This window comes from Agelaius tricolor, unplaced genomic scaffold, assembly GCF_023055355.1.
Source record: "Agelaius tricolor isolate 1412-34295 unplaced genomic scaffold, bAgeTri1.0.p SCAF_22, whole genome shotgun sequence".
Taxonomy (NCBI): Eukaryota; Metazoa; Chordata; class Aves; order Passeriformes; family Icteridae; genus Agelaius; species Agelaius tricolor.
The window spans coordinates 8,565,170-8,583,973 of record NW_027269282.1 but is presented as its reverse complement, the minus strand read 5'-3'; the positions used below and the strand labels follow the sequence as shown (position 1 = coordinate 8,583,973).

The window sequence follows — 18,804 nt, the reverse complement described above, 5'->3', positions numbered from 1 at the left end:
TTCTAATCCTAACTTCATTCACAGGTACATAGCTGAGACCCTCTAGTGGCATAAACATTTATTTGCCTTCAGCATGTGATTAAAATTCTATTTTACCGTCGCATTATAGCAACGAAATTACAGGTAGTATTTTTGGACACTCCGGGGGCTCTGGAAATGCTAATCTAGGATTAGACACTGTGCAGGTTCATGTTAATGAAAGTAAATTGATTTTTAGATGTGAGGGGCAATTATAGATGCACTGGAAGGAGAGGGGAATTTTTGAAAGGATATTCTGGAACTAATTACTACCAGTAAAAAACACACAAAGACCAACGTAATACCCAGGGCAGCCAATGGGGATAAAAGCTTCTACATAAATCTGTCATGACCTAGTAGTGAAGACTGTTTAAAAACAGTGATCTCCACTTAGCTTGTAAATGCACATCGCCCTCTTTCTCACTCATATATTCTCTCTCTCTCTCTCTCTCTCTGACACACACACACACACAGACACACGCTCCTGGATTTGCAGAAGACAGACATCTAGGGCACTTCTTGGCATCCACAGGAAAATCATATGGGATTAAAAACCCCCAGCAGTAAGTACTCACTGTATTAAATGTTTTTTAAGTGGCATGCTGTCAAAAGCTAGATTTAATAGTAAATACAGGAGGACTTTAATGGAAATTGGTTGTATTTGATTTTTCTTAGGATTTGCTGAAAGCTGCCTCTCAAGGGTTACAAGTTCACCTTTTGCTTTTCCAGCTGCTTGTTTACTACCCATGTGGCAACCTCTGGACAGGCAGTGATCCATCTGTTATCCCCCCTGATTGAGTGCAGGAGCAGCACAGTGCTAACTACTCCACTCAGCTGACGGCGGACAACAAAAGGAGGAAAATGATGAATTCGGACAATTTAACCTCCCAAAGCTTCCTCTCTGCGATTCACAGCAACACCAGCAATTTATTCTCAGGGCTCCAGTTTGTTCAGTCCTTCAAGCCACTCATCATCCCCTGCTACTCGCTGGTGGTTTTTATTGGTGTCATTGGGAATTACCTTCTCATCTATGTCATCTGCAAGACAAAAAAAATGCACAATGTCACCAACTTTCTGGTAGGCAATCTGGCTTTCTCAGACATGCTTATGTGTGCCACCTGTGTGCCCCTGACCCTGGCCTATGCCTTTGAGCCCCGGGGATGGGTTTACGGGCGTTTCATGTGCTACTTTGTTTTCCTGATGCAACCTGTCACGGTGTTTGTGTCTGTGTTCACCCTGACTGTCATAGCTGTGGACAGGTACTGTGCCACGGTGTACCCCTTCCGCAGGAGGCTCACCATCCCCATCTGTGCTTACATCCTGGCTGCTATTTGGCTGCTGAGCTGCACTTTGGCTGCCCCAGCCTTGGTGCACACCTACCACGCAGAGTTCCCGGAGCTGGACTTCTCCATCTGCGAGGAGTTTTGGTTCCACATGAAAAGAGATCGCTTGGCTTACGCCTACAGCACCCTCATCATCACCTATGTATTGCCTCTGGCTGTCATCTCCCTGTCCTACCTGAGGATCTCAGTCAAGCTGAAGAACCGTGTAGTCCCAGGCAATGTCACCCAGGGCCAAGCTGAGTGGGACAGAGCCAGGAGGAGAAAGACTTTTCGCTTGCTGGTCTTAGTGGTGGCGGCCTTTGGAGTCTGTTGGCTGCCCCTGCACATCTTCAACATGATAAAGGACATTGACATCAGCTTGATTGACAAGCAGTACTTCAACTTCATCCAGCTGCTGTGCCACTGGTTTGCAATGATGTCTGCTTGTACCAATGCCTTCCTCTATGCCTGGCTCCATGACAGCTTCAGGGGAGAGCTGAAAAAAATGTTTGCCTGGAGGAAGAAGAAAATTGGACCCGCTACAAACTGCATTATGGCCAGTGTGGTGCTGTAAATGAGAGCTGGTGGGAGTGCACCTCCTTTGTACATGAACATTGTAAGTCTTTTCCGCTTTTAATTAGTCCTCATTCCTGACATTTGCCCTTAGGGCTCAATTATAACAACACAAGTCCCATGTGCACCTCCACTTCTAATGGAGAATGACAGGCAGATGTCATGCCTCAATAATATCTTTATTGCTTTGATTGGAGTTAGAAGCCAAGGTGATGTAAGCACAATAAAATACAGGGATCCTTTCTATCTGTGTTAGATATTACTGTCAGTACAAACATGGGTTTTGGGGACAAAGAGAAGCAAGGATGAATAGGAAACCTAAATATCTCAAAGAGGGGGTGTTTTGGATTGGGTAAAAATTAAATCTGTGTGTCTACCCAGAGTCCATTCCTTAGCACAGGCTCTAGGGTGGAGAACTCACAGCGTTCCTGTAGCCCTTTTTGGGATAGGGCCAAAATTTTTTCCTCATGCAGCCCCAATTTGCTGACCCTACTGCAAGTCAGCTGTGTTGTCCTCACAGCCTTGACAGCACCAAGGTGAATTCCATCATTCCCTGAGGAGCTGATTTTGACATGTGTCAATGCTGCCCTCAGCTTTGATCTCCAGAGAGAGCCAGAGGCTTCGGCACTGCCCTTCTGGAGGTGCCCCAAGAGACAGAAGGGGCTGTGGATATTGAGCCAAGCATGAGCATTGCATGGCCAGTCAAAGAAAGAGCTGCCAAACACAGAGGATGAGCAGGCGCTCTCCTTTGGAGGAGTCTTTTGGGAAGAAACAATTTCCTTTGACATTCACCTTTCAAAGGGAGTTAGAAGCTATAATCAGCCTAATGGTTTCTAGTTTCTTCCTCCCTGAAAATATCTGGTATAACAGTTAAGTGCAGAGGACAAATTTCTGAGAGGTTTCTTCCAGCCTGCTCAGCTGCAATCTGGGATAGCATGAGAAAGTTGCTGGCACTGAACTGCCATCAGCCAAAAAAGCAGCACAATCCAGGGGCAGCTCTGGCCATGGTCAGCAAGGGAATCTCTCTGACCACACCTGCACAGAGACTTCTCTGCTGGGGACAATGCAAATGGACAGGAGGGGACGGGGAGAGAGAGGATGGCTGCTTTAGTTTGTAAATCTAATCCTACTGTGAATCTGTGAAAATCATTTTGCTCGTCGTTTTTCTGTAAAATTAATCTGATAAAAAACGCCCCAGATCTGAATGCACATCCTGTGAAAAGTGTTGGGAAAACGTTTGAAATCCCATTTCACAAACTTGCTACAATTTCAAGTTGTTTTAGTGCTGCTAATGAGGACATTAAAAGCTGATTACAGAGGCACTGAATGAAGAAGGTCCATTTAAATTGGGTATTACTTGCATTCACTCTGTGATTATGTGTGTCTGCCTTTCCTACCTCTATTTAAAGATTTGAGTGACCTTCTAAAGAGTGTTTTGCTTTTGCTGAATTTCAGGAAATGGTTTTTCCTTGAAGCTCAAAATAGTAAGTTATTGGAATAACTGGCCACTTTGAAAAGTTAAAAAGCCCACTTCCGAACAAACCAACCTAATTTTAAAAGCTTTTCAATCTTATTTTCAGGACTCTTTTAAAGAGTACAGAGAACAGGACACCAAGGGAGCACTGAAACAACAAAGCAAAAAGCAGCTTCAAATAACAAAAAATCCTGATTTTTAGAGATTTTTCTTCTGTGCAATTAAGTAAATTCAAACTGCTATTTTTTCAGTTTGTAGAAGTCAATTAAGATTGACCTGTACAAACTGAAACTGTCTACAACCTCCTGCGCTAAATACAGACAGTGCTGTCACCCAGAGGGATCCAAAGCCCAGTGGAGTCTTCCCAGAATTCTAAACCACAGCAGTCCTGGGATTTTTTCCTCCTTACACATCATATTCTCCCCTCATTTGCCATCACTGCAGTTTGACTTCTTCGTGTTCTCTTGAACGATAATGACTGGGGATGGTGACTGCCAAGAGCTGCATGAAGCAAACAAGGATTTCTCTCTCTATTTGCTTTTCCTTGAGACAGAAATGAAGGGTTGCTCAGTGCACAGATTGTTCCCACAGTGACAAATGCAATCTCTCTTCAGACTGCCTCTGGAGCTGCTCTTAGAGCAGTGCCAAAGTCTGGCAGCTCCTGGAGATGCCCAGCACAGCTGGCACCCTCATCTAAGTGCTGATTTAACCTGTACATGCCCTGATTCTGTCAGGATGTGAATTTGCAGCAGAAAGCTCAGAGCCTGCCCCCATTTCAGGCCCTCCTCACAAGCAGGTTTTCAGATGCACCCTGGAATTATCTGCATTCCCCAGCTGTGGGCTCCTGAAGCTCCTTCTCTGTCCTCCACAGCCTCCTTGGTCCACCTCAGTGGTCCTGTAATGCCATTTTTCCAGGCTTTCCCTGCACAAAAGAGGTCCAGTCCTGAGCTAGAGGTCTGGGGGTTCCACAGGGCAGAGAACGAAGCACAGCCACGTTCACTGAGCCCCAATTCTGTTAACTGAGCCCCAAGAATCTCTGCCCAATTTAATTATTGTTTTGTCTGATATCCAGAGTAATAAACAGTAATGAGATTTAGAGGCATGTTGATGCACTTCTGTAATCCAGTTATTCAAATAAATATATTGAAAGCTGTCATGTGAAACGCTCTTGCTAATCTCCACCCCTCTCCAGGGAACTTCTGCAGTTCTTGGAAGGACCAGGGCTCATCACTGAGGCATTTTTGGTGGAATATTTTTTAATTGCAGTTTAAGAAATCATGGCATGCTTTTATTTTGTAGAGTAGCTTGGTTCAAAACTTGATAAACCTATTAACTACTCTGGTGCTTGATCAAACATTAACTACTCCCTGTGGCCTAGAGTAGGGCTGGCATTAAAATGCAATGCAGTCATGAAACACATAGAAAAATAAGGCAGTGTTTGATCAGGAATTAGATTAGAAAGTGAAACACATAGAAAAATAAGGCAGTGTTTGATCAGGAATTAGATTAGAAAGTGACCAAAGCTCACTAACTCTGAGTTCAGACAACCAAAGGAAAACGATAAAACCTCAGTTAGGATCAGATAGAGTTGGTCTTTCCCTCACTTCAGGGATATCTACTCAGAACAGTCACCAAAAACCAACTTGGTGATTTATTTAAAGCAAATGCATTGCTTTAAATAAATGTTCCTCGGTCTTGGCTGAAGAAAACTCAGAGTTGTATTTGCACCAGGTCTGGGGAAGGTCAGTTTATCTGGGGGGCAAAAGCAGCTCCTGCCATAAGGGCATCCCTCACAGGAGCAGGGTGAGCCTTTCACAGCTGACAGATGCACTGGGGAGAGCTGGGGGCTTTCCAACCTGCTGGACAACAGGTATAGTTGTACCAGAACAGACTCTGTACAGTTTTAATTCAGCAAATTTTCCTTGTTGAGGTGTCAATGGTGATTTGTAATTAGTTGTTTAAGGTGACAGAAGCTGAAAATGGTACCCCTGCATCTGGGGATAAAAAAATGTGAAAGAGAACTGTACAATGCATCAATCAATCTCCCCACCAGAAGAGAAGAGGGTAAAGACAAAAACAACATTCTGTTGGTAAAGCCACTGCCATTTGGCCATTTCTGCATGAAGAAATGTAGTACAAACTTTTACCTTCAGCCCTCCCCTCTCACTGCTCACAAACTTTTTCTTTTCTCAGGAAAAAAAAATCACATTACTCCTCCTTGCCCTGGAGAAAAGGCTGCTCAAGGATCAAAGCAAACATTTCTGCCTCATGGAAGGCATACAGAGAGGGAGAGATTTCTAAAGGGAAAAGGGCTTCTTAAAATGAAGAGTATCCTCTTCTCTCTTTCTGCAAGCCACACAGGCTCTGAACTGAGCCATTTGCTGTGTGGATTTCCAGCTGGCCTGGCCTGATACTTACAGCTCTGGCTTTTGTGTTTACCTCAAGTAAATACTCTCCCCGTGCCCAGTGACCTCATTTTAGGTCACAACCATCACTAACTCTGATCCCTTGCACCTGATTTCCCTCCACAGCAACAAGATGCTTCACTGAAAGTCCCAGAGAGGAGCTGCAGATGCATCTGAGGTATCCATGGGACTTTTCCTTTGGAAATAATTTTCACAATCCCTGTCTCAAGAGAAGGTTTGAAGTCTATTAATGTGTAGTGACAACCAGATGGGACAGGCTTCTCCAGATTGATTTCAATAAAATTTTCTATTATTTTTTTCTCTCCTCCCTGCTCCCCTAACTCTCCCCCAGACTTTTGAAGCCATTGATCAGCTACTCAGTGGAAGCAGGACCCTCAAGGCTGTTGCCACCTGAAATCAGGAATATTGGAATTTTCTTATTGTTTTATTATTTTCTTGCTCCCTGGGGAAGAAAAAGACATCGCTTTAAAAGAGAGAGCTGAGTGCTCTCTCTTTTAGGAACCCACACAGGATTACGCAGGGATTGGATATTAGGAAAATTTTCTTCTCCAAATGGCTGGTCAGGCATTGGAACAGGCTGTCCAGGGGAATGGGGGACTCACCATCCTTGGAGGGATTTAAAAGATGTGGCACGTGGGGACATGGTTTAGTGGGGGGTTTGACAGTGCTGGGTTAACAGTTGGACTTGATGATCTCAGAGGTGTTTTCCAACCTAAATGATCCAGGAATAACTACTTGATAGTCAGGCTGCCTCCCTAGAGGGCAAAAAGTGAGAGGTAAAGGGCATGAAGCTCAAATGTATCTCATCGGGAGTTATGTCCCTTTAGGATCTATAAATGTACTTTCTTCACCAAGAAGTAGACAGGATTGACTTTCCCTTTCTACAGTTTGCTTCGTCAAATTAAGTCAATGGAGTTAGTAATCTATACAAATGATAAAGCATACACTCAAGAACTCCCCAGTTCGTGTCTCCAGCCCATTGGAAATCAATTTGAAATCTCTGCTACCTATTTGAAACTGACTGGGCTCTCCATCCTTTGCATCTTGTTTATGTTAATTATCACATTGTAATTTCCCTGTGTTTTTTGTTTGTTTGTTTTTGTCGGTTTTGTTTATTTGCTTGGTTTTTCGTTGTTGTTTTGGTTTTGGTTTTTTTTTTTCCTGTTTTTGTTTTGTTTTTTTTTTTTTTTAATTTCTGCAGGGAACATCCAGAAGGAGATGATGCCAAAAATCTCTACACCTGCATTTCCTACAATTCCTACATTTCCATGAGGCGCAGGAGCCAAGCAGCAGCAGGAGGACTGCAAAGAGAAGCCTGCAGCTTTCAGTGTGGAGATGGGCTCTGCCTCTCCTGCTGAGCACAGCTCTGGACCTCCAGAAAACATGCTGGAAAGGCAGCTGGTGGCTCCCAGCAGCAGGAGGGGTTTTAATGCTGTGCTTTGTGAGAAGCTGGTGCTGGGGGTGGGCTGGGCATCACTCAGTGCAGCTCAGCTTCTCCCCAGCAGCATCAGCACAAAGGTGGCTGCTCAGCCCAGGGCAGCTCTGCTCTGGGGAGGATGATCAGCTCGAGGTGTTGTCTCTCTTTCTAGAGCTTCCCAGCCACTGGAGATGTGTTTATTTACTCCATCACACCCACGAGACAGGTGAAAACGAGAGAGCAAATGACATGGGAGCCACGGTGCACTGTCCCAGGCTGCCACCACCCACAGCTGAGTTTGTGACCTGCTGTGCTCAGGAGTGGGAAGGAGAAGCAACAGGTTGTGCTGTGAACCAACCTCAACTTGAGCTCCTGGAGGCAGGGCAAGGAAGAAAGCAAAAAACCAAATTTCTGATCTTCAAGCTATCAATAACCAGCCAAAGGGTGAATCTGTAATCACCCAAAGGCTGTTCCTGTACCAATGGAGGAGCCACTCAATCCTTCTGAGAGCGGGGTCCCCCACCTGCGGTGTGTCAGCTCAGTGTATTTGCTTTGTGGTATCCTTCTTCCCTCCCCTCACCCCCTCAGTGCAACAGGGGCAAGCCAGGCAAAAGCAGGAACATCCCATTTCTGTGCAGTCCAGAGGCACAGGAGTTGAGGGCAGATGCACTTGTGAAAGGGGTTTTTTAATAAAAAGAACTGAAAGATTAGGGATGGAGTTCCAAGGCAAGTGTTCGGCCAACCCACTCCTCAGCAACTGGAGGAAACTCTGGAGGAAGCAAGATGACAAAAAATATCATGTGCAAGAGCTAGCTATGAGCTAAATAACCAATATATAAGACATACAAAGAATTTCAAATAATTACATGACAAAATTAACACTCAGCTTTGGAACGATTTCCCCTTGATTATTGGATCATTTTAAAATTCAACATCTGTTGTTAATATGCATAGATTAAAAAAAAATAAATAAATCTGAAACCATCTGAAGCATTCAACAGCATATGGCAGACCTGTTAAGTCTTAACAAGTCAATAATATTATCATTGTGAATCACTCCTTCATTAAAACATGTATTAATGTCTGTTGCATAAAATAATGTCTATTTGTAAAAGCCTTTTGTGCCACCCATGCAATTGTCACTTGTCACAGCTAACTCTAGATTGCTTTGAAACTACCTCCTCTTGGAAAACTGTCACAGACTGAGGACAGAGGAAATGCAAATCATCACCTGTCAAAGTTCCGACAACAACATAGACAAAGTGAAAGGAAGATTTTGAAGACCTGTGTTTTGCTGTAGTGACAAAAATTTGCTTTTAAGGCATTGTGGAAAGTACTGTTCCAAACATTTCTTACCCCCCCAAAAACCTTGTGTACAGTGTCTGACAAAATTTGCATTATTTCACAGTCCTTAACATTCTTTGCTTATTGCTAAATGAAGAAACTGTTCACATGATCAGCTTAATTTACAGTGTTGAAAATAGGCATAATTAGGCAAGCACTTTCTCTTCCAGCTCTCACATGAAGTATTTAAAAACAGGGATGGAAGGTGGGTTTGGAGAAGGCTGGATTGACACAAGAATGGTGTTAAAATTTTTAACAGTTGTGAATGAAAACTAAATGAAGAGTGTCAGTACAGCTTTCTAAATCTGAAGCTATTTACATTCAAATATTGAGACTCAATGAGGTCGATAAAAGGTAATGTGGAGTTTTACAATTTCACTGAGTTTCACAATTTACCTATTTAAAAATAGTTGCAGAAATGACAAACCCTACAGATTACTCTAAACTACATTAGCAGAAGGACAATAGAATACAAGGGAAGTTCCAACCTGTTTTCTGTGATACAATATTCCCAAGTTCCCTTTTGGGAATTAGAAAAACTTTGTTTTGTTCCCCCTCTAGATCAGAGGCCCTCAGGATGCAGCAGTTCCTCCCTCCACACATTTTGTACAGTTTCTAGGAAGAATCCCAGATCTGAGATATCTCCTGCTAACAGCTCTGGGAGATTGGAGTCCATGTGGCACAAACCATGGGGCTAAGCACAAATACATGCAATTATCATCCTAACATACAGCTAAAACTAAATTCTTAACTGGAGCTAGTAGGTTTATCAAGCATCACCTCCTCACAAGAAATTAATATCAGTTTCCCTTCAGCATTCAGCATTAAAACATTTCATAAAGTGGCTGGGTCTTTATTCACCAAAGTATTGTAAATTATTCCTTCTTCCCTGGAACCTGCTAGTCAGCTGTTTTCTCACCAATTCTCTCCTCATTAGAGAAACAAAACCTGTTTTCCCTACCTCCAGCAACCCTTACATCCCATTTCCCAGCAGAACTCAGCCTCTGGTGAGCACAGTGCCCTTCCATCACCATCAGTTGCCCCCCCAGCCCAGCAGGCAGAGCCTTTAAACACACACAGGACCCCCCCTGCTGAAAAATGACAGTGCTGCTGCAGGCTGGGGTGGGTGGGAGTGCTTTAGAGAGGGTTCAGCTGATTAAACAACAAGTTTCCCAAGGCTGTGTCATCAGGAGGTGCAATTACATGAAGTCAGGCAGAGCCCACATATGCAAGACAGTGATTAAAATAAAATAAGTATCTGATACTAATAAAGGAGCCTATTAAAAAAGGCTGCTTTATTAGTAAAAAAGTCTTTCCTAATCTCCATGGAAAATTAATACAGAAAAGAATTAATGAAATTTGATAAAAAATATTTGTGGGTGTATGAAGAATTTGATATTACCCTTATTCTAGACCTCCCATTTCTCTCAGAGTCCTAAAATGCTGTCCATAGTTGTTGTGTTCTTTCTAAAAAAGTTTCAGATTTCATTCCCATGGATTTATTGTCCCCTTTTTTGGTTCCAAGTGGGTCTCTTTCTCCTATTGATATCACCTCACCTATTTCCTCTTGCCCTGGCCATCTGAACAGGCAGGTGAGGACTACACAAGCTTCAGGCCATGTCCTGTGTCTCCTGTTTGCAAACCTGGGATCTGCCTGAGCAAGGAGTCCAATCTATACTAATTACTTTTCTCCCTTGTGAATGAGAAGGTAGCAAAGCTCATTCTGTGACTTTAAATGGTTTCTATTGTTTCCCCTCTGTCCAGTCCAAGGCCCATTCATAATGAGAACTGTGTTTGTTCTGAGAGGATTTGCAGTTGAAAAATCCATTTTGACTTATTGCCTTGTTTTCTTTCATTGCTCACAGAGATTTTGTGCTTTCCAAGGTTTTTTTGGCAGTTGAAGGTAAGCTGATAGACAAATCCTCAATTAGTCTTTTCCTTCCATTCTTAGAAACAGAATATATTTGCTCCTTTCTAGTCTTCAGATGCTTATTTACACCCCACGACTTCCCTAAAATAACCCCAAGTGGTTCTGACATTAATCCTGTCATATTTTTCTGCAGTATTTTGGGATGAGATGCATCAGGCTCAGGCAGTGTGAAACTTTTCAGTTCTCCAATACCTCCTTGTGCATTTCTAGGGAGGCAGTTATCCCAGCATGAGGGCAGTTAAAAAGGGGACTAGAGGCTCATCAACAAATATGAACTTAAAACATGGTGTTGGCACTATTCTGTTTAGTTTGCTTCACTCTGAGAATCCTGTATGCTTTTTAGTCAGTTGCAGTGGACTTGACATGCAGATGTTTTACTCATTTGAGTAATTAAAATGATTAAAACTGCTTTGAAATCCAGTTCTTTGCAATTACACACAGCTTTTCTCCTCCTGGCTTTCAAGTGAACAAATTTCCTTACACATTTCCAGGCTATTAACTATGGAGCCACAGATTCTGGCACTTGGGGCATCCCAGATGGGGGTACCTCTTAAAACCCCCCAGACTGCAGCTGTTTGCTGTGCTGTGGGGTACAGCAGTCCCTGATTCTGCCCTTGGTGAGCTGTGAGCTCCCTGTGCTTGTGGAGTGATGGATGCTCTTCCACTGCCACCTCCTGGACACGACCGGGGCACTTGAGAGATGTGGTAATGAAAACATTAAACAAACTTGAAAATATATAAAATCGAAGACAAAATATCTAATTTTGACCACAAACTTTGACATTTTAAGTCTTTCACTCGACCCTCTGAGTCTGACCCCAAAGCACAGCAGTGGGGGCTGCTTCAGAGACACCCTCAGCACCAAGAGGTGACTGAACTCTTCTGAGATTTGCCTATAAATTATAGATTTAAACTGCATTTAAATATTCAGATTGACACTAAAAAGAATAGTCACAACCCACCAGGAGTGGGGGGAAGGCTGGGGGTATAAACATGAAGCACTCCCTTCACCACACAGATCCCAGTGAGGTCTCTGAAGGCATCCCCCTCTGACTTGGCCACCTGGCCCTAAAGATGACTTACTTTTAATTAAAACTGCTTTCAGAAGAAGATGCTTGATTAATGGCCTGGAAGACCTTGAAAATAGAGTCATTCCTGCAAGAGGAAGGTAATTAACTTTTTTAATCAGTAGGGGCTGACCTCAAGGTCTAGTGAAGGGAGTCATCAGCAAACTCACTCCCACAGACACATAGCAGAGCTATGTACTGGAGACCCCAGGGAAAGGCCTGGGAACTGGACTTGGTACACCCCAACCTGCAGAGCTGCCTCATAATCTCATCTCATCTCATCATCTCATCATCTCCTCATCATCTCATCATCTCATCATCCCACTGCCTGGCTGGGAGCAGTCTGGGCACTCCCCTGGGGCAGAGGCTCCTTGTGCTTTTTCCTCCCTCACCTCTACCATGAGCAAAGCTCTGGCTCTTCTCATCTCACCCTGCCTCAAAAAAGATAAAAACACCCAACTTCCAATCAGAGTCAGCATCAGTCTCTGCAGTAACTCCTCAGCAGCCCAGACTCCCCTCACTGTCTCCCAGGGAAGACCCTGGCAAACAAGCTCAATCTCCAGGGCCAAAGGCTTTCCCTTGGCAGATGCCAACAGTCCTGCAGCACAAACCTCAACTTCTGCTTTCGTGTTCCTCAGCTGGCACAGGTGGGGATGCCTGCCAGGGACAGTAAATCAGGTCTTGTCTGAGATTACAGTGAGCTCCTCTTGCCTTTCACAGCCTGCATCCTCAACCTGCTCTCTAATTCCCTAAAGGAGAGGGATTTATGCTTTCAGTTTTATCTCCAGTTAGTTAATGGTCCATTACTGTCAAAAGGACAGCAAGAAGTAAAATCTTACAGGATTTATGTTAAGTAAAGCCCAAAATCTGCAGAAGGGAATGTACCAGAGAGAGGGCACAGGGAGCACACGGAGGTGCTTGCTGTGACTCTTGTGACTGCACTGTGGCCTGGGGCCAGCTCCAGAGCCAGGCAGCACAGAGCAGCTCTGGGTCTGCAGCCATCAGGACAGCTCAGAGTCCCTCCCCAGCATGGTCCACACCTGCAGAAGGAGGACACATTAGGGCAGGAAGGACAATTCAGGACAGCTCCTAATTCTAAACCCCTCACTGCCTCACCACCAAACCCTGCTGGCCCTGGACAGTCTGGGACTGGGAATGTGAACATTAACACTGCTGTGTGACTTTCCAGCCATGCTGCAATCCTCTCCCTGCCAGCAGCCCCCAGTGAAGTCTGCCTCACCCTCTGGATGCAATCACACATCTTCAAGGAGCCCATTGCACACACCATGCAAATCCCTGCCAGCACTCAGAAATTTTACTGCCATTGCTTGAAACTGTTTCATCTGCTGAGCTTCTAAGGGATCATCAGTTTTTATATTTTTCCCCACTCCCTCTTCCTGCACACCTAGGAGCACTCATCCCCAAGGAAATCCGTGCTTGTCCAGCAGAACTCCGTCTGCTGGCATAGACACAAAAAAGAGCTGTGCAAATCAGGACAACACAAACCCATAAAGCTCACTTTTATCCTACATATTTTCCCTACCAGAAAGACAATGTGAAACCCCCAAAACTGAAGGATCATTAAAATAGAAATAAATAACAAACAAACAAACAAAAAAACCCAGTCAAAACTCCCCCTACCAATGGGCTGCATCCATGAACACAACAGGACTTGTGTACTCCACAATGTGTTCTTGTGCAGGACCTGAGGATCCAGTGTGCTCCACCCCTCCAGCCTCACCATGGGAAACAGGAGCACCACACTGGCTCCCACCAGTGGTGCTCTGGTGTTTCCCAGCTCTCCAAAGCCGTTTTATTCCTGTTCTCCTGACTCTTTTCATCTGATTTTAGTGCAAATCCCTTTGTATATCTCCAAGCAAAACCAATTAATATTTAATATGCGATATTTACAGCAAAGGAGGAAGAAGGTAACTCTACCAACTCATTGCTTTTCATGAGCAGGACACATAGAGACTTCAGGGTGGTCTTTTTTGTCCCTTCACACTTGATAGATTCCTATTTACTACACTTTCTTTGGATTCTTTTTTGTGGTTTATTTCTAATATATTTTCAGAAATATAACCATGGTCTGCCAGCACAGACAGGAATTGCATTAACATAGGCTGTGATTTGTGCCCTAGCATTTATTTACTGTTTCTGTAGTAAATAACAGGTTACATTGCTTGTGATGGTTGATGTTTTTGCTAAGCCTGTGTTCTATGTAACTAGATAAGAGCAATGATGTTAAAATTCAGCAATCTTAGCTAGTGAAGGCAACTCTCACAAGCTATGGCAGAAAGTTTTGGGTTTTTTGTGCCCATGCTAAAAGGTTTGTGAAAGTGCTGAATCAATGTTGCACTGGCTTCATGTGCAGCTCAGAGGGAAGGTTCAATCTTGGCCAGTTATAGGAAAAGGAATTTTAGAATGTGTCAGGCCCTTCATTACTGATGGTCACAGTAGTGGTTTCAGCTTTTGGGAAATGAGTCAGTGCCATTAGTGGAGGCAGCAGATCCCTCCTTTATCACAGTCCCTTCCAGCAGGGCTGGCTCTCACAGAACATTTGCTTTAATTGCTCTGTGGGAGGACAGGACATTAGGAAATGGATCATCATGCTCTGGCTCAAAGGGGTGTTTGAGTGTTGTGCTGCATGAATGTTCCTCCATTAAAGGCACATGTCATGGCTTTTGTTCAGAAAAGAGTATCCTGGATTGCAGGAAAATTGCTGCATTTTCATCAGTCCAGCATGTTTATTCAGCCTTTTGAACCTGTGCCATGCCAGAGTCTGATGCAGAACCCACTTTTTTCCCTTTTGAATGAGAGGGTATCAAAGCTCATTCTGTGACTTTAGATGCTGTTTATTGTTTCCTCTCCATCCGGGCCCAGGGCCCATTCATAAAAAGAGATGAGTTTGCTGTGAGAGGATTTGCAGCTGAAAAATCCATTTTGACTTTCCTCATTGCCTTGCTCTCTTGCACTGCTCACAAAGATTTTGTGCTTTCCAGGATTTTCTGGCATTTGAAGGCAAGCTGACTGATAGACAAATCCCTGATTAATCTTTTCCTTCCATTCTTAGAAACTGAATACATTTGCTCCTCTCCAGTTTTCTGATGCTTATTTACACCCCATGACTTCCCTAAGATAACCTAAGTGCTTTTGACATTAATTCTATCATATTCTTCTGCAGTATCTTGGGATGAAATGCATCAGGCTCAGGCAGTGTGAAACTTTCCACTTCTCTGTGTGTGCTGTTGCCTCCCTGTGCTTTTCCATGTGGATTTCACCCTGCTCTGCTGCTGCTGCTTGAAGTCTTTGCACTTGGTCTTTTCTCCTTAAAAACACACAAAAAAAGACACAGAGAACTTTGGCCTTCCTGGCTTTTTTTATTTGCTGATGACCCCTTCTTTTATTTGCTGATGAACTAATAACCTGTGCAGTCTCTTTCCCTTTGTTTCTCAATGTATATTGAGAATTGTTTCTTGCTACTCCTGATATCACTTGTAAAATCCTTTCCTGTCCCTTCACTTCTTAAAATTTTGACTCCTCTTGCTCCTGCTGTTCTTTGATAGTTGTGACAGAAGCCTCATTTAGTCACTGCATTCTGTAGGCAAATTCTCTGGTTTTAAATTGAAGAACTTGTGACTTTTTCCTCATATTTCAAAATCTTCTCCAGTATTTGTTTTTTAATTGTGATGTGCTGAGAAGAGAACATGTCAGTGCCCCTGTGCTGCTCAAAAAAAGAGCTGGAGTCTAACTAAGAGTTCTGCCCTGCTTCATACTACTCATTTACCCATGACACTTTTTTCCCTACATTTCTACATCTACTTTTAAAAGCTGAATTGAATCGAGGACTTTGTAAGATTTTCACAACAATTCCCTGTCTTTTTCTTCCTTTTAAAGGGATTTTTTAGAAAGAAACTTCCATTTGAGCACTACTGTACAGAAAATTAAAGCAAACCCAAATATCCCTGAAACACACGAAATAGGAGGGTTTTTTAGTGTTTATTTATGAAAAGACATCAAGGTGATCCTGTTGTCTTTAGCAGAAAATAAGCCGCACTCGGTCGGGGACAGATCAGAGCCCCTGGGCTGCATTTCCCTCTCTGGTACTGCTTTTCCCTGAGCCAGGCACGCTTTGTTCCATCATTCAGCACCTGCCAAATGTGTCCAAGCTGCCCCAATCCCGACTCCCGAACCGTGAGCCCCGAGCCCGGCGTTCGTGGAGCGATGGATGCTCCTCCACTGCCACCTCCTGGATGCCACCAGGGCGACTTCAGCCACCAGGTAGTGAAAGCTTTACGTGAACTTGAAAAGATGCAAAGCCAAAAATTCAACCACCCTTCCATTCCTACCAGGAAAAAAAAAAAAAAAAAACCCAAACCAAAAAACACCCTCATCTTAGGTGGCCCCTGTTGGGCAGCACTCTAATAATTATTTGTAGAGACCTCTAAGTTTTTTACTAATCTTCAGATTTCTACTGCTATGAGCTGGATGCTGTGAGACAACCCTGGAAAGGCATTTTCAGTTGCACACAGCTCTTAGTGTTTACAAAAGCACAAACAGTGATGTTAGTGGAAGTGAAGGAAAGGTTCAGCTCTATCAGACTGGCTCTGTTCCCTGGCTTGGCAGAGCAAGAACACTTTACACCAACATAAACAACCTATTGTAAAAATTGTTATACATTTTCTAGTTTTTGAAGTTCTAGGACTGTGCCTATATTTTAGTGGTTTGTTTTTGTGGTTTGTTTTGTTTTTTTATTTTTTACTGTCATTTCCTATATTGCTTCAGATGTTGAGCAGAAATTTCTAACATGAAAAGAGTTAGGAGTCACCTTAAAAGTTATCTAGTTTCAACCCCCTGCCATGGGCAAGGACACCTTCCACTATCCCAGGCTGCTCCAAGCCCTGTCCAACCTGCCCTGGAACATTTCCAGGGATGGGGCACCCAGATATCCCTGGGCAACCTGTGCCAGGGCCTCACCAGTGTCACAGGGAAGAAATTCTTAGCAAAGTCTAATCTAAACCTCTCTCTGTGAGTTAAAAGCTCTTCCCCCTTCTCCCATCACCGCAGGCCTTTGTACAAAGTCCCTCTCCAGCTCTCTACCTGTCCAGGCACTGGAAGGGGCTCCCAGGTCTCCCTGGAGTGTTCTCCAGGCTGAACACCCCCAGCTCTCCCAGCCTGTGCCCATGGCTGGGGTTCCAGCTCTCTGAACATCTCTGTGACCTCCTCTGGACTCACTCCAGCCCCTCCGTGTCCTTCCTGTGCCCGGGGCTGGACACGGCACTGCCCAGCCCTCTCGGCTGGAATTGGAATAACATGCGTGTCACAATAATTCTGTCTGGAGACAGAGCTCAAACTGGGAGCGCCTGCCTCCAGCAGGTGTCAGTGGAAGCTACAGAATGGAGAAACTGCAGCAAAGCCAGGCTTTATTTACCTTTCATCCCTACAAGAAGCTCCGGGGACAGAGGGAATGCTCCATTCCGAGAAAAAATGTCATTGCCAGCCAGGTTACTTAATGATTTTTTTTTCCTGCTATGAAGGAGGGCTCAAAAATTTGCAAAGTGACTTCAGAAGGTGCCAGTGATTAAGCAGGTGTTAAATATTTATTGAAGGGACAGTAGATATGTTAGAAACATTTGAATTAGTGACCTAATTCACTCATATTGCTACAGGGAGTTAAGGATCTCTGGCTTTACTCACTGGAGTAGTGCTTTACCCTGTACAGCACAAACACACAAAAGGGCAAATATAAAGTTCTCTCAGCAGCTTAAATCCTGACATTTCCTAACATTTGAGTGCTTTAGATGTGACTGATGGCCCTGCAGAGGATCATTCAGTAGGGATTTTGCTGGCAGTCCCCAAGCTCTTGGAGACAGGAATGGACAGCTTGGGTGGACTGTGAAGAAGGGCACGTAGGAGAAACTTTGCAAGGTTATGTGCAAGGTAATGGCAACTTCTTTCTATTTCCCAGCATATAAATATATTTTCATCTTAGTGCTCTGCTGTTAATGAGTTCATACACTGTCCTGGTGACCTGTGATGTTCTCTGAGGCCTCAGTTGCCTCTGTGCATGAAAAATTTCCAGTTGAGATCCCGAAAGAATTAGAGTCTGCAGTGACAGAAAGCAACAGTGATGAATAATGACAGACCTACAGTGATGAGCTGTAGAATGCTGCAGAGCTGGGGCTCCAGAGCTTTGGTACAGCTGGAGGCAACACATCCAAAAATCTATGGCTCAATCTTGGCTTTACTGAAATATCCACCTCCTAGGCAGTGAATTCCAGCAGGGGCTGAGCTTCTGAATCCTTTTTGGAAGGGAGGTGCCTGAATTCCATAATGCTGCAGGATGGATTCAGTGCAACACAGCCCTGCTGCCCTGCTCACTGGATCCAACAAGGACACGTGGCTACAACACATTGACTGAGAGCTGTAGGCTCATCACCCCTGTGGAAAAAAGAGGTTCACTGAATATTTATTAGAGGAAGTAAGAGATGAAGAAACAGCAGTCATCTTGCAAAGGATGAAAAGAGCCCCATGCTGAGCATGTTCCACTGTGTTTTTAAAGCACCTGTTAAGAGATACCTCACTTGTGAAGAGCTACTCTCACTTAGGGAGAAATGTTTCAAATGGCAGCAGCATTTCAGTGACACAATTGGAATAACATGTGTGACACAAGATAAACACTTTAAACACTGATGTGGTGTGTTTCCCCAGAAGGTTTTATCAAAAGAAGCTCCTACCCCATATCATTTGAAGATCACGATGCCTCAGTGCCACTTCACAGTAATATTTTAGCCTTGCTGAATATTAACAAGGGGTGAGCCTACCTATCTTGTGTGAATAAAGCATTTTGTGTTTTATTAATGGGTTCATCAACACACATTTGCAAAGCTTTTCATGATCCTCTCTAAATTAATCCATTTACCTATTCAGAAATGCAAATTTTTTAAAACATGCATCCGTCATTGAATAATGACTCTAAAAGTCTTTAAAGACACTTGGACTAATACACAACGTAAGTTTCTATTAACATCAAGTATTGCAAAATAAATTCAAAAAAGACTTAATCTCAATATCCATTAACTTAATTTACAATTCTTAAGCAAGACAATCTCATGCTCATTTACTCTGACATTTATAATTAAAAACTCTGTCTTGAATTCCCAGCATCTTCATTTCTATTGTATTTTATTCAATAAGTTGCATCAGAATTCAGAGAAAGAATTTATAGATGAT

General features: G+C 43.6%; 1 protein-coding gene across 2 annotated transcripts; it reads left to right on the top strand.

Moving 5' to 3' along the window:
* Positions 1-375: 375 nt before the first annotated feature.
* Positions 376-10,401, top strand: PRLHR (prolactin releasing hormone receptor). 2 transcript variants are annotated; one of them, XM_071446256.1, is made up of 3 exons: positions 376-581; positions 748-1,956; positions 7,015-10,401. In XM_071446256.1, the coding sequence occupies exon 2, from the start codon at positions 880-882 to the stop codon at positions 1,912-1,914; it is 1,035 nt and encodes a 344-aa protein (XP_071302357.1). In that variant the 5' UTR covers positions 376-581; positions 748-879; the 3' UTR covers positions 1,915-1,956; positions 7,015-10,401. The 2 variants fall into 2 exon arrangements, with proteins under 2 accessions (XP_071302357.1, XP_071302356.1); XM_071446255.1 differs by having other exon boundaries at positions 694-1,956.
* The last annotated feature ends 8,403 nt before the right edge of the window (positions 10,402-18,804 follow it).